The sequence below is a fragment of the Trichechus manatus genome, unplaced genomic scaffold (assembly GCF_000243295.1).
Source record: "Trichechus manatus latirostris isolate Lorelei unplaced genomic scaffold, TriManLat1.0 scaffold00068, whole genome shotgun sequence".
Lineage (NCBI taxonomy): Eukaryota > Metazoa > Chordata > Mammalia > Sirenia > Trichechidae > Trichechus > Trichechus manatus.
The window spans coordinates 381,959-394,177 of record NW_004444004.1 but is presented as its reverse complement, the minus strand read 5'-3'; the positions used below and the strand labels follow the sequence as shown (position 1 = coordinate 394,177).

The following is a 12,219-nucleotide window of genomic DNA, read 5'->3' as shown; positions in this document are numbered from 1 at the left end:
CTGATGGCTGCCTCTGAGTGTCTGAAAGGAAAGCGTGTCCCTGTTCCCTAGAGCAAGTAGGTAGGTGGGATTTGCAGCTGGGCTATGAGTACCCAGTGCTGCTGGCTGTAAGGACTGTGGGGCACCACTTAGTCTTGGACCACTGTCCCAGGTGGCTAGGTGGCATGGGTGGAGCCACCAGTCCTCAAGCCCCTGATGTGGGCAGGTGAGGAACCTGCTTAATGGGCAGAGCAGTGTCAAATGTCACAAACCTGCCACTTCACAGCTGAAACAGTTGAAGTTAGACTTCAGGTATATAACCTGTTCTACTGTGGTAATAAGGGCCTACACTGTAGAACTGGGCCCACACAAGTCTATGCAGGGGTGAAAGGTATTCAAAGTCTGTGGACCCTTTATGCCTGTGCCTAGGCAAATGAGCTGTGCCAACCCTGAGCTCCTGGCGTAGGGGAGCCGGCAGCTTGTTTTTTCCCGTTTATTAGTTTATTCCCTCTCCAAGTCCGCGAGAATGGCTCTGGGCACGTGACAGGTCCTACTTCTGGCCCAGGGGACTCGGCAATTGCTGAAGCCGGTTTGGGACCCAGTGCAGAGCGGGGAGGGGGGAGGTAAATGGGAGAGAGGTTTTTCCCAAATAGAGTTTTTTTTTTTAAATCCTGCAGTAGGCCAGATGCAAGTACTTACCTTTAGCTGCTTGAATGCTGCTTTTCACTGGTTCTGGATGGTCAAGTAGACTCTTTGCCGCTGGGCTTCTGCCGATGTGGAAAATGCCTCCCCAGCGCCACTGCTAGCCTCACTGCGCACAGGAGCTGATCCGGCCTGAAGGTTTCAGGCTCCTGCCGGGTCAGATCTAGCAACTCTTCATTGCTTCCGAACCATCTCTCCCTCCCCCACCACTCAATCTGATTCCTCAACTTTGCCTTTGATGTTCAGGGCTCCTAGATAGTTATATGCAATCGATTCACTTGTTTTTTCAGGTCTTTGTTGTAAGAGGGACCATAGGAAGCGTCTGACTACTCCGCCATCCTAGGAGGTATTTCTTAAATGCCAATGTATACACCAGTTGTATCAGACATCACCTGGAAAATTGTTAAATAATTCAAATTCTTGAGATTTTAGAGATTCTGGTTCAGTAGATTCTAAAATCTTTTTTTTAAATAATGTTTATTTTTTAAAAAGCTCCTCAGCTGATTCTAATGGGTGACAATATTTGAGAATCTCCGCTATAGGTCACTATGAGTCAGAACCGACTTGATGGCACCTAACAACAGCAACAACAACAAAAGCTATAAACAATAATCTACATTATTTGGTTTGTAATGAAATTTTCTTATATATTACACCAATTAAATAAGCACAATGTTGACTAGGACTTGTTCATCTTTTGGTTATAGTGAGATTTTTGTTGTAGCAGGTCTAGACTTACGTTGATGGAAGTTAGGAGAGTATAAATTAAAGGTAGATTTTTTAGGGTAAGATGAATCTTCAACAAGTTTGACATGGATTTCCTGTTACTTTTCATAATGGCAGCCACTCAGAGGAAGACTTGCTTGTTTTCACTTCCCCATTGAATTGGGAACAGATTTCAGATACTAGAGCTTATTTTAAGGTGAACTATGGAAATTAGGTGGTACCATATTTGTTGATGGCTTTTTGGGTAAAAATGTCTTTGAAAAGGTGAGAACCCATAAGTAGTTATGAGTTGCTCATGTAATTTATTTTCTAGTGATTAAGCACAGCTCTTGGCCCAAGAAACATGTTCACACTCTCTTTGCTTTTATCGTTGGTGTTATCTAGCTTATTTTTTCTTTTCATGACCAAAACTTAGAAATTGTCATTCCCTTTTTATGAAACAGGTCAATTTTCTCTTTTTTGAGAACATATATCTTGCTTACTAGAAAATTTTTTTAAAAACCCTAGATAAACCCAGGAGCCCTGGTTGCACAGTGGTTAAGAACTCAGCTGCTAACCAAAAGGTCAGCAGTTCGAATCCACCAGCCATTCCTTGGAAGCCCTGTGGGGCAGTTCTGCTCTGTCCTGTAGGGTCGCTAGGAGTTGAAATTGACTTGACGGCAGTGGGTTTAAACAAACCCAACTTTGCAAAGTCTGAGCTAACATTGTTAGAGTCTGTACATAAATTTGTTTATCACCATACATAGGCTAGGATCTTAGCGCTGATGTAGGTTTAACAGAGCCAATCTAGAAGAGTGCTTTCCAGCTACCGTGTCAAGATATATCTGTGTATTCTTAAGATATCACTAATATATCATAACTGTTTTCTACATTTCTGTGTCCAGCCTCTTCCTTTTGTGGGCTTCTATCAGGGAAATTCTGATGGATGCATTCTATACGTACCTCAATTATTCTCAACCCCCTTTCCCATTAAACCAGTTTCCTTCTCATATTACAATTTGGGCTAAATAAATTCACTGTAGGCATAAGTATAGAATAAAATTCTTAATAAAATATCCCTCAGGTCACTGAGGAAGAGGTCACTGATGCTAACTTCTTTATTTATCCAAGGCCTCTTCTCCATTCTTTCTCCCTTCACTAGTTTGGGGAATCTCCTACCCTGCTGCAGCCTCACTCTATAATTTAGAAATTTAAAAGTTTGCCACAGAAGGAAAGGATTTAGCAATCTTTATTTTAAAAATGTTAACTTTATGGTATGAGATTTTGGCTTGTTTTTCCAGGAAGTTTTGTCTTGTTTTTGCATTGGAATAGGGTCTTATTTGAGGTTTAATTTGAGCTTCTGAAGCCCAGAACATTGTATGTTCTGTGCCAAACATTACAGTGTTATATACCCACTTGTCTCATGTCTTTGTATCATACCTGACCCATTTGGGGAATCTCCTACTTCGCTGAACTCCCACCCGTTAAGTTAGAAACTTGAAAATGTACTACAGAAGGAAAGTATTTGACAATCAAAACCATTTGTCCTATGGTTTTGGCGCAAATAGCTTATCAGTTAGAAAAGACAATAGTGATCATTTTTTTTGAATATACAACAAAAATCAATTTTTATTCAACTCATTTGGACATGACGATTTCTTCGTATTTGTTTTAATGAAAATCTCAGTTTTTTGGTCTCCCCTTATATCATTGGTTTTTAAATTGAGTAGGACTTACTAAAAACTCATCCTTATTCATGTTTTACTTACAATAATTAGTTTTCTTAATTTCATCTATCCATGTTTGTTAACAACTTCCCATGAAATATATTACTACAGGACTATTCATTGTCCTTTACCTTTAAAAGCAATTTTGTTCTTGTTGCTTTTACTTTCATTGTGTTTTGTATCATTAGCAAGACTTACCTTATTGCTTATAATTGTGTGGTTTTGTATTGTACCATTTACAACTCTTATCAGAACCTGTGAGACCTAGCAGCAAATTGAGTTCCTGGCAAGGGTTAAGAAATGTTTTGTGACTATTTATGTATTTTTTTAATCAATGATGATATTTTGGTATATTTCCTTACAGTCTTTATTATGTATGTATTCATATGTATGTATTTGTAGATAATGCTTCTTTCTACATTCTGAACATTTCCTAATGTTCCAACTGCATAATAGACCATCATATGAATATACCAGTATTTATTTAATTGTTCCCTTATTGTTGAACATTTAAATTATTTATATTTTTCTACCATTATATCTGTAGTTGATAAACTTATATAACTCATAAATCTTGTGGGCTTTGCTGATTGTTTCTGTGGGATAGATTCCTAAAAAGAGAATTATTTGATCAAAGTTTAGAAACATATTTAAGGCTATTGCTACAGTTTTTAAATTGCCCTCCAGAAAGGTTGTACCAATTTACATCCAGTGGTGTTTAATGTCTTTTGCTATAATATAGAGCAAAATTTTGTCTGTGAAAGCCCCTGGTATTTGTTTGCCTCCTTAATAATTTTCTTCTCAGAATAAGCAGGTGAGAATCACATTTGGGTTCTCTTGCAAGAATAATAACCAGTTTGGAGTAATGATGTATCATAACAACCGACTCATAAAGTCCTTTGAGAAGGTGGGATGCCAGGTGAAGGTGAGTAGTTAATGTTTCTTTGTCATAGAGGGCTGAAGAGAATTTAAAATTGGAAAAAGGGATAGACTCCTTAATAGCTTTTACTCCCATCTTACGATGATTGTTAAATCTGATCTGGAATTCTGCATTACCAGGGAGCCATCTTGTGTTGAAAACCTTTTTCTGCTTCTCATTTTTCATAGATCAACCCAGGAACTTTACTTAATACATTTTCTAGGTAGCTGGTTAATAAGAGGTAGAATTACAGCACCAGTAACCTTACCATGTGTATCAGCTTATTATTGTTCAAGGTAGCTCTTTCCATTTTGGGGGTGGGGGCAATCAGGCATAGTAGAAAGAGCATAAAAGTTTGTGGTTGAAGACTAGGATTTGGGTCCTGACTTTTCCATTTACAAGCTGTGTAACCTTGAATAAATCATTTAATTTTTTGAGACACAATTTTCTTATCTGTAAAATAGAAACAACAATAATAATTTTATCTGCTTTCCCTACCTCACATCTTACAGGGTTGAGAGGTTTAAATTGAACAATTTATGTGAAAATACTCTAGAAACTGAAAATCACTATACAAATGTTACTTTCATCTTTAATGTTTTAGTGATAATTTAAAGCAGTAATTTTCACAAGTGTCCTATTCATTCTTATTTTACAGATAAGATTGCTAAAGCACAAAGAATGATAAGTTGCTTTGTGTTACATAGTAGGGCAGAGTTATAAAAGACCTAAAATAGCTAGTGTTCAGCCTAGCTTGCTTTTCCTTGTTATATCATCTTTACACAACTTATGTTTGTGTGCCAGTCTAATTACACCTTGACTCATTTCCTTCCATTAAAGAATAAGAAATGATTTTAGGCCCACAAACCTTTTGCATCAACTTGTAATTAATAATTACTGAAAGCTTGACTCTTTAATAGTGATTTGGTGGTCTGCATATGTGAAAAATAGTTTATTTTAATAGATAGTGATCATCACATACATCCTTAAATTTTTTTTCAGATAAACTTTGATTTCAGCTCCCTAGAACAGTAGTTTATAAACTTGATTTTTTAGCAGTGTAATTCTTTGTTCAAATGAAATCTTACGGCAGTCCTAGAATGTAAAAGAGATGAAAGTAGAGGTAGTATAGGTGAAATAAAGATGGCTATTAATCCTTGAAGAATCCTAGGGATCCATGGTGGATCACAGTTTGAAAATCTCTGCCCTAAAATTTGCCAGAGTTTCCAGTACAATGTACTACTTGCAGTCTACTAAAGTACATTCTATGTTGTTCACTAGATCTTGATGGCCTTTCCTTGCCTATGAATATTATATAACCTTTCTATTATTGTTTGGAATCAAAAGAAAACACCTTCAGGTAGTCAATAGTAATGCAAGTGTTGAAATTATTATTTTTCGTCTAAGCCAACTTGTGGAGAAGGTGTGGGAGTAATTGGAGTCATTGAGTGCAACTTCCTAAAACCTGCCTACAACAAACAAGACTTTGAGTATACAAAGGAGTACCGGTGAGTCACTCCCAACCTGATGTGCTTCTGATCATTTCTTCAGATAGGAATCGATTCTGACTTTTTGGGGGGAAATCATCTCTAAAACCAACCAGATAAGTCAACTGAGAATTCCTTCAAATCTGTATTCCTAGATTATAGATAAAATGATTTTTAGATTAAGGCTCACTGAAACTTGACATACAGAGCCCAGTTGAGATAAACCTTTGGAAACTGTGGAAGGGAAAGAGCATAGGATTCATTTGATAAAATATTTCTAGAGAAACAAAGAGCCTCAGAATTGATTTTAATAATTAAAAAAAAAAAGATGAGTGGATCTCACGTTGTTGAGTACATTGAGAAAAAAGTAGCAGTTTGAGGTTTATTTTAAAAAATTTCTTGGAGTAAGTGAACAGATTTAGAGGAAAGTAGTGGAGCAGCATGAAAGATGTGTGCTTTCATGGAAAGCCTCTAGATTTAATAGAGAAGCCAAACAGGTAAGAATTTAGAAAGGAGCTTGACATTGACGCTGAGCCAGCAGGGATAATTTTAGAAGGCAAAGAAAGCAGTTGTTAAAACCAGGATAGAAGAGTGTGTTTTAAAACTTTTGGGGGAGGAACAGATAATTCTTTCTTTCATAGTATTATGAGATACTTCTTATTTGCCAGGTACTAGGGACATAAACCCATTAAAAACCCATTGTTGGCAAGTCGATTCTGACTCATAGCGATGCTTTAAGAGCTTGTTAACCAAAAGGTCAGCAGTTCAGATCCACCAGCTGCTCCTTGGAAACCCTATGGGGCAGTTTTACTCTGTCCTATAGGGTTGTTATGAGTCAGAATTGTCTTGATGGCAATGGGTTTGAATTTTTTGGTTTTAGGTACATACGGGGAACCTTGGTGGCACAGTGGTTAAGTGCTTGGCTGCTAAGCGAAAGTTTGGTGGTTTGAACTCACCAGCTGCTCCGTGGGAGAAAGATATGGTAGTCTGCTTCTGTGAAGATTACAGTCTTGGAAACCCTATGGGGCAGTTCTCCTCTGTCATATAGGGGTGCTATGAGTCGGAATCGACTCGATGGTAGTGGGTTTGGTTTGGTTTTTGGTTTAGAGACATAAGGATGAAAAGTTAAGAATCCTTGACTCTTGTGAACACGTGGAATAAGATACATGCAAATCAAAGACTTAAATATCTACAAAGTAATTGCTTTAATGGGGCATATATGCAAAGTGCGAAGAACCTGTAAATATGCTTAAGGAAGTCAGGGAAAGTTTCACAAAGCAGATTACATTTGCGCTTAAACTTGAAGGAAAAGTAGAAGTTTGCTGGGTGGACAAATAGGGGAAGAACATTTTAAGCAAAGGGAAGTATATGCAAGGGCAAGAAAGGGCAAGGTGTGTTCTGGGAGTATAGAGAAAGAAGGCTTGAGAAATAAAGACATACTTGGTGTTATTTTCCTTGAATTTTTCTTGGAATGGGGAAAAAGTAATTACTCAAATCTATTTTCTCTTATTTTTCAACCAAAACTGTAATAAAGTTAGGTAAGTGTTACACCTTAATTTACTGGAAATCATAAGAGTTTTAGGCTTAATGCTTGCCAAAGAGACAACTGTTTGGATGGGAACCCCAAGTTAATGCCAGGGCAACTGATTCTTAGTCACTTGGGTTACTCAGTGGTTATGGTAGCTACCTGCCCTCAGTTTATGTAAAATGGTCTTTTAAATATAAGTCTGGCTCATAATGGGGATCTTTGATCAGGACTTGACTCTTAAGAATGATGATTTAGGAATGACATCAATTTCACAAATGTTTCACAGCTGAGTCATTCCGTTACTCTTGAGTGAATAGGAATTTCTAATGATTAACCCAATGGTTAGGATTTGTGAAATTCAACTGTTAGGTTTTAAAAGTTAACTAGTATCTTTGAACATCATCTTTGCCACCCCTCCAAAACAAACTACGTTTTAGATTTTAAGAAGTATTGAACTCTTGGTTTATAATATCTAGTTTTTTGGCATGATGAGTTTGAGGTGATTGCAGGACATGCAAATAGAGGCATCTCACAGGCAGTAGATTTATGCAGTTGAACATATAGGATTTCTGGCTTAAGTACCTTAACACCTGCTACACATTTTATTAAAAACAGGGAAATAGTATACTACCCTCTACATAGAGTCTTTTGACGATAGTAAATTTGAAGAACTCTTATCCCATTTCTGGCATCATTATCCTTTTTACTCAGTTTAGCTTATATAAAATGAAAGTGTGTTCAGTCAAAAAATAAGATAATTTCACATTGATTAAAGGTAAGGTTGCACAGCCAATTATTGTAACTGATGGCAATAAGTTGTACACCTGTAAAAAATTGAACTGGCAAAAGTTGTGTGATAGATATATTTACAACAACAACAACAACAACAACAACAAAGAGTAGCTGCTAAGGTTGCTTATATACAACCAAAAACCTCATGGGATTTTGTTCCTTGGTTTGGAAGTTTAGGGTCATGGTTTCATGTGACATCCCAGTTAATTGGCCAAATAAAATTATAGTGCTTCTGTTCTACCTCCTAGTTCTTTGCATAGTGCCTGGGGTTTTAAAAGCTTGCAAGCAGCCATTCAAGACACAACAATTGGTCTCTATTTGTCTGGAGCAACAGAGGAGGAAAGAGAGTCAGGAATAGGAGGAGCATATGAAATGTACAGCTCGTTGCCTCCATGAACAGCTGCCTCCTTTGCCATGAGACCAGAAGAACTGCATGGTGCCCAGCTACCATTACTGAACGTTTTGATCAAAGATTCTCTAGAAGAATCCAGATCAGTAGGGGAAAAATATGGAACAAAATTCCAAATTCTCATGGACTCTAGATTTTCTGGAGCCATGGAGGCTGGATGAACCCCTGAAGCCCCTGAAACTATTGCCCTGAGATAATCTTGAAACCTTAAACCAAAAATATGCCCTGAAGTCTTCTTAAAACCAAGGATAGTTTAGCTTAAGTAGTAAAAAATACCTGCCTTGAGCATTATGCTCGTGTAAGAACTATCTATATGGGATCAAAGTGACAACAGCAACTCAAAAGATTAGATAGTAACCTTAGGGGACAGGGAGTTTATGCTAATTGGGGGAGTGTCTTAGTTAGCTAGTGCTGCTATAACAGAAATACCACAAATGGATGGCTTTAATAAACAGAAATTTATTTTTTGACAGTTTAGGAGACTAGAAGTCCGAATTCAGGGTGCTGGCTCTAGGGGGAAGGCTTTCTCTCTCTGTTGGCTCTGGGGGAAGGTCTTTGTCTCTTCAGCTTATTTCCTGGTTCCTTGACTGTCTCCGTGTGGCTTGGCATCAGTCCTCCCCCATCTCTGCTTGCTTGCTTGCTTAATCTCTCTTATATCTCAAAAGAGATTGACTCAAGACACACCCTACATTAATCCTGCCTCATTAACATAAAAAAGACAACCCATTCCCAAATGGGATTATAACCACAGGCATAGAGGTTAGGATTTACAACACATATTTCTGGGGATCACAGTTCAATCCATAACAGGGAGGAACAACTCAGAAAAGGAGGGTGAGAATGGTTGCACAACTCAAAGAATGTAATCAATGTCACTGAATTATACACGTAGAAACTGTTGAATTGGTGTATATTTTGCTGTGTATATTCTCAACAACCACAACAAAATAAATTTTTTTAAAAATATGAGAATTTGCGAGGGATTAGAGAAGGTTGTCACTTTCACAAATTTATCCTAAGACTATTATAAATATCGAAATCATAAATGATAAAAGAGATACCAGCCATCATACTGTTGGAAGGTCTACAAATATATCATCCATAATATCACTTTTAACAGTTGTGGAGATCAGATTTCAGCTGCAGCTATCAGGGCTCAAACTTAAAACATTTTAGATAGAATTTCAGGTTAAGAAATGCTGTCAACACTTTAACTGAGCACCTTACTGGTACATAGCACAGTGGCTAGGCTTTGTGGAATTTTCCTGAGAAAGTCAAGACATGTTTGCTGTCCTTAAGGAGCTTACAGTCTATTTTTAAGGACAGACTGTCACTTACATGAGACAATTTAGAGAGCAATAAAATAGTTGTTTGGTCTATCAAAACCTAAGTAGTGTAGTGTAGGAAAAATGCCCTGATAGAATAGTTAGGGAAGGATTTAGGTAGAAGGTATGACTTAAGATGTGCCTTAAAAGATATGAGATTTAGAAAAGGAAGGAAAGGAATTTTAGGATGGAATTGTAGCATGAACTAAGGTGGTAACAGGAACTCAGAACAATAAGTATATGAGGAATGTAGATAAGGGGATGTAACTGGAGTGAAGGGAAATAAAGTTAGATGGATAGAGAAGTAAAGCAATATCCTAAAGTAGGGTTTGGCAAATTTTTTCTGTAAAGGGCCAGATAGTAAATATTTTAGTCTTTGCAGACCATACTGTCTTGGTCACAACTACTCAACTGTGCTGTAGTATAAAGCAGTCATAGATAATATGTAAAGGAATGAGCATGACTGTATCTAATAAAATTTTGTTTACAAAATCAGGCAGTGGACTGGATTTGGCCCACTGACTGTAGTTTGCCAACCCCTGTCCTAGAGCCATAGTTCCCAAACTGTGTGCCAAGATGCTCATTGTGAACTCAAAGAGGAGCCACAGGATATTTTAAATTTTTGAGAGAAATAGATAACCTCTGTATTAGTTTTCTATTGCTTTCATAACAAATTACCACAAACTCAGTGCCTTAAAGCAACTCAAATGTATTATCTTACAGTTCTGTAGGTTAGAAGTCTGACGTGGGTCTCAGCAGGCTAAAATCACCGTTGTCAGCAGGGCTGCATTTCTTTCTGGAGGCTCTAGGGGAGAATCTGTTTCCCTTCCTTTTCCAGGTTCTTGAAGTTGTCCACATTCTTTGATCCATGGACCCCTTCCTTTATCATCAAAATCAACAACAGCAGGTTGAGTCCTTACATTGCATGCTCCAATGACCTTGCTTCTGGTGTCACATTTCCTTCTCTGACTCTGACCTTCTGCCTCCCTCTTCTACTTTTAAAAACCTTTGTGATTTTATTGAATAATCCAGGAAATCTCTCTACTTTAAGGTCAGCTCATTGGTAACTTTAATTCAGTATGCAACCTTAATTCAGTCTACATCCTTAATACCCCCTTGCTGTGTAATTTAATGTACCAATAAGCAACGTCATGATAAACAGAGAAGATATTGAAGTTATCAAGGATTTGTAAATGAAAATCAGCGTCCGTGGAAGCAGCAGTCAAGAAATCAAATGACGTATTGCATTGGACAAATCTGTTGCAAAAGACCTCTTTAAGGTGTTAAAAAGCAGAGATGTCACTTTGAGGACTAAAGTGCGCCTTACCCAAGCCATGATATTTTCAATCACCCCATATGCATGCAAAAGCTGGACAATGAATAAGGAAGACCGAAGAAGAATTAATGCGTTTGAATTATGGTGTTGGCAAAGAATATTGAATATACCACAGAAGAACAGAAGAACAAACTAACAGATCTGTCTTGGAAGAAGCACAGCCAGAATGCTCCTTAGAAGCAAGGATATAGTTAGACTTCGTCTCCTGTACTTTGGACAGGTTATCAGGAGGCACCAGTCCCTGGAGAAGGAAATCATGCTTGGTGAAGTAGAGGGTCAGCGAAAGAGAGGAAGACCCTCAACGAGATGAATTGACACAGTGGGTACAACAATGGGCTCAAACAGCATTGTGAGGATGGCGCAAGACTGGGCAGCGCTTCATTTTGTTGTACATAGGTTCTCTATGCGTCGGAACTGATGTGACGGCACCTAATAACAACAGGAATAAAATAGAAATATTTTTCTTTCTACTTGTGTGTATTATTTTTTCAAATGGATATTAAGTTTTAGTATATAAATACTTATTAAGTTGTTTGGGCCTAACATTTAATAAATGGAACTGTTACATATTACCTAGGGACACCATGAAAAAATTGAGACACTAAGTGCCATGAACCATGAAGGTTGGGGAACTTCTGTCTTAGACTTTGGATAGAGTAGTTGATTCATTAGACCATGAGAATTCATTGTGTATTCTTGAATAGTGAATTACTTGAAAAAAAAATGCTATCTTAAGAATATTAATAATAGTACATTATACTTGTATGCCAGTTTATGGTTTAGAAGATATTTTACATAAATTATATCATTTGATAATTCTGGAAATAGGGTACAGGATGGATTGGAGGAAGGATTGAAGGCTTTTGGAGATAATTTACATGTGAGGTGAAGATCTGAAAGAAGAGTAGTTGTGAAAAAGGAAGTATATGACAGGTACTATGAAAGAAGGGTCAGCAGAACTTGATGACATTGATAAAGGGATAAGGGAGATAAAGGAGAGGGTCAGATCAAAGATTACTTTCAAGTTTCAAAATTAGTAGACTAGGATATTGGCAAGCTCACTGATAGAATAATGAGGTTGGGACAGTTGTGGAGCGCACTGGTAGAAGTTAGATTGTAGGAGATTACGACAGAGGAAGAAAGAGGAGGTAGTGAGTGTAGACCACAGAACTTGGGGAGTAAAAGGAACGAGAGTAATAGAATAGCAGAGTCAAGCCAGGGGTTTTGTGATCTTGTTTATTAGGACATGGATGCAGTATGTGTGTTTCAAAAGTGGAAGGAAAGAAACATGTAGAACAGAAGAGAGTTGA

General features: G+C 37.5%; 1 protein-coding gene across 2 annotated transcripts in view; it reads left to right on the top strand.

The window, feature by feature from the left end:
• The window catches only part of MORC4 (MORC family CW-type zinc finger 4), a 62,271-nt gene that overhangs the window by 22,176 nt on the left and 27,876 nt on the right, over positions 1-12,219 (top strand). For both annotated transcript variants that reach the window (XM_004379744.2, XM_004379743.1), the window contains exons 7-8: positions 3,919-4,038; positions 5,440-5,540. In XM_004379744.2, the coding sequence (XP_004379801.1) occupies positions 3,919-4,038; positions 5,440-5,540 (221 nt within the window). The remainder of the gene's footprint in view (positions 1-3,918; positions 4,039-5,439; positions 5,541-12,219) is intronic.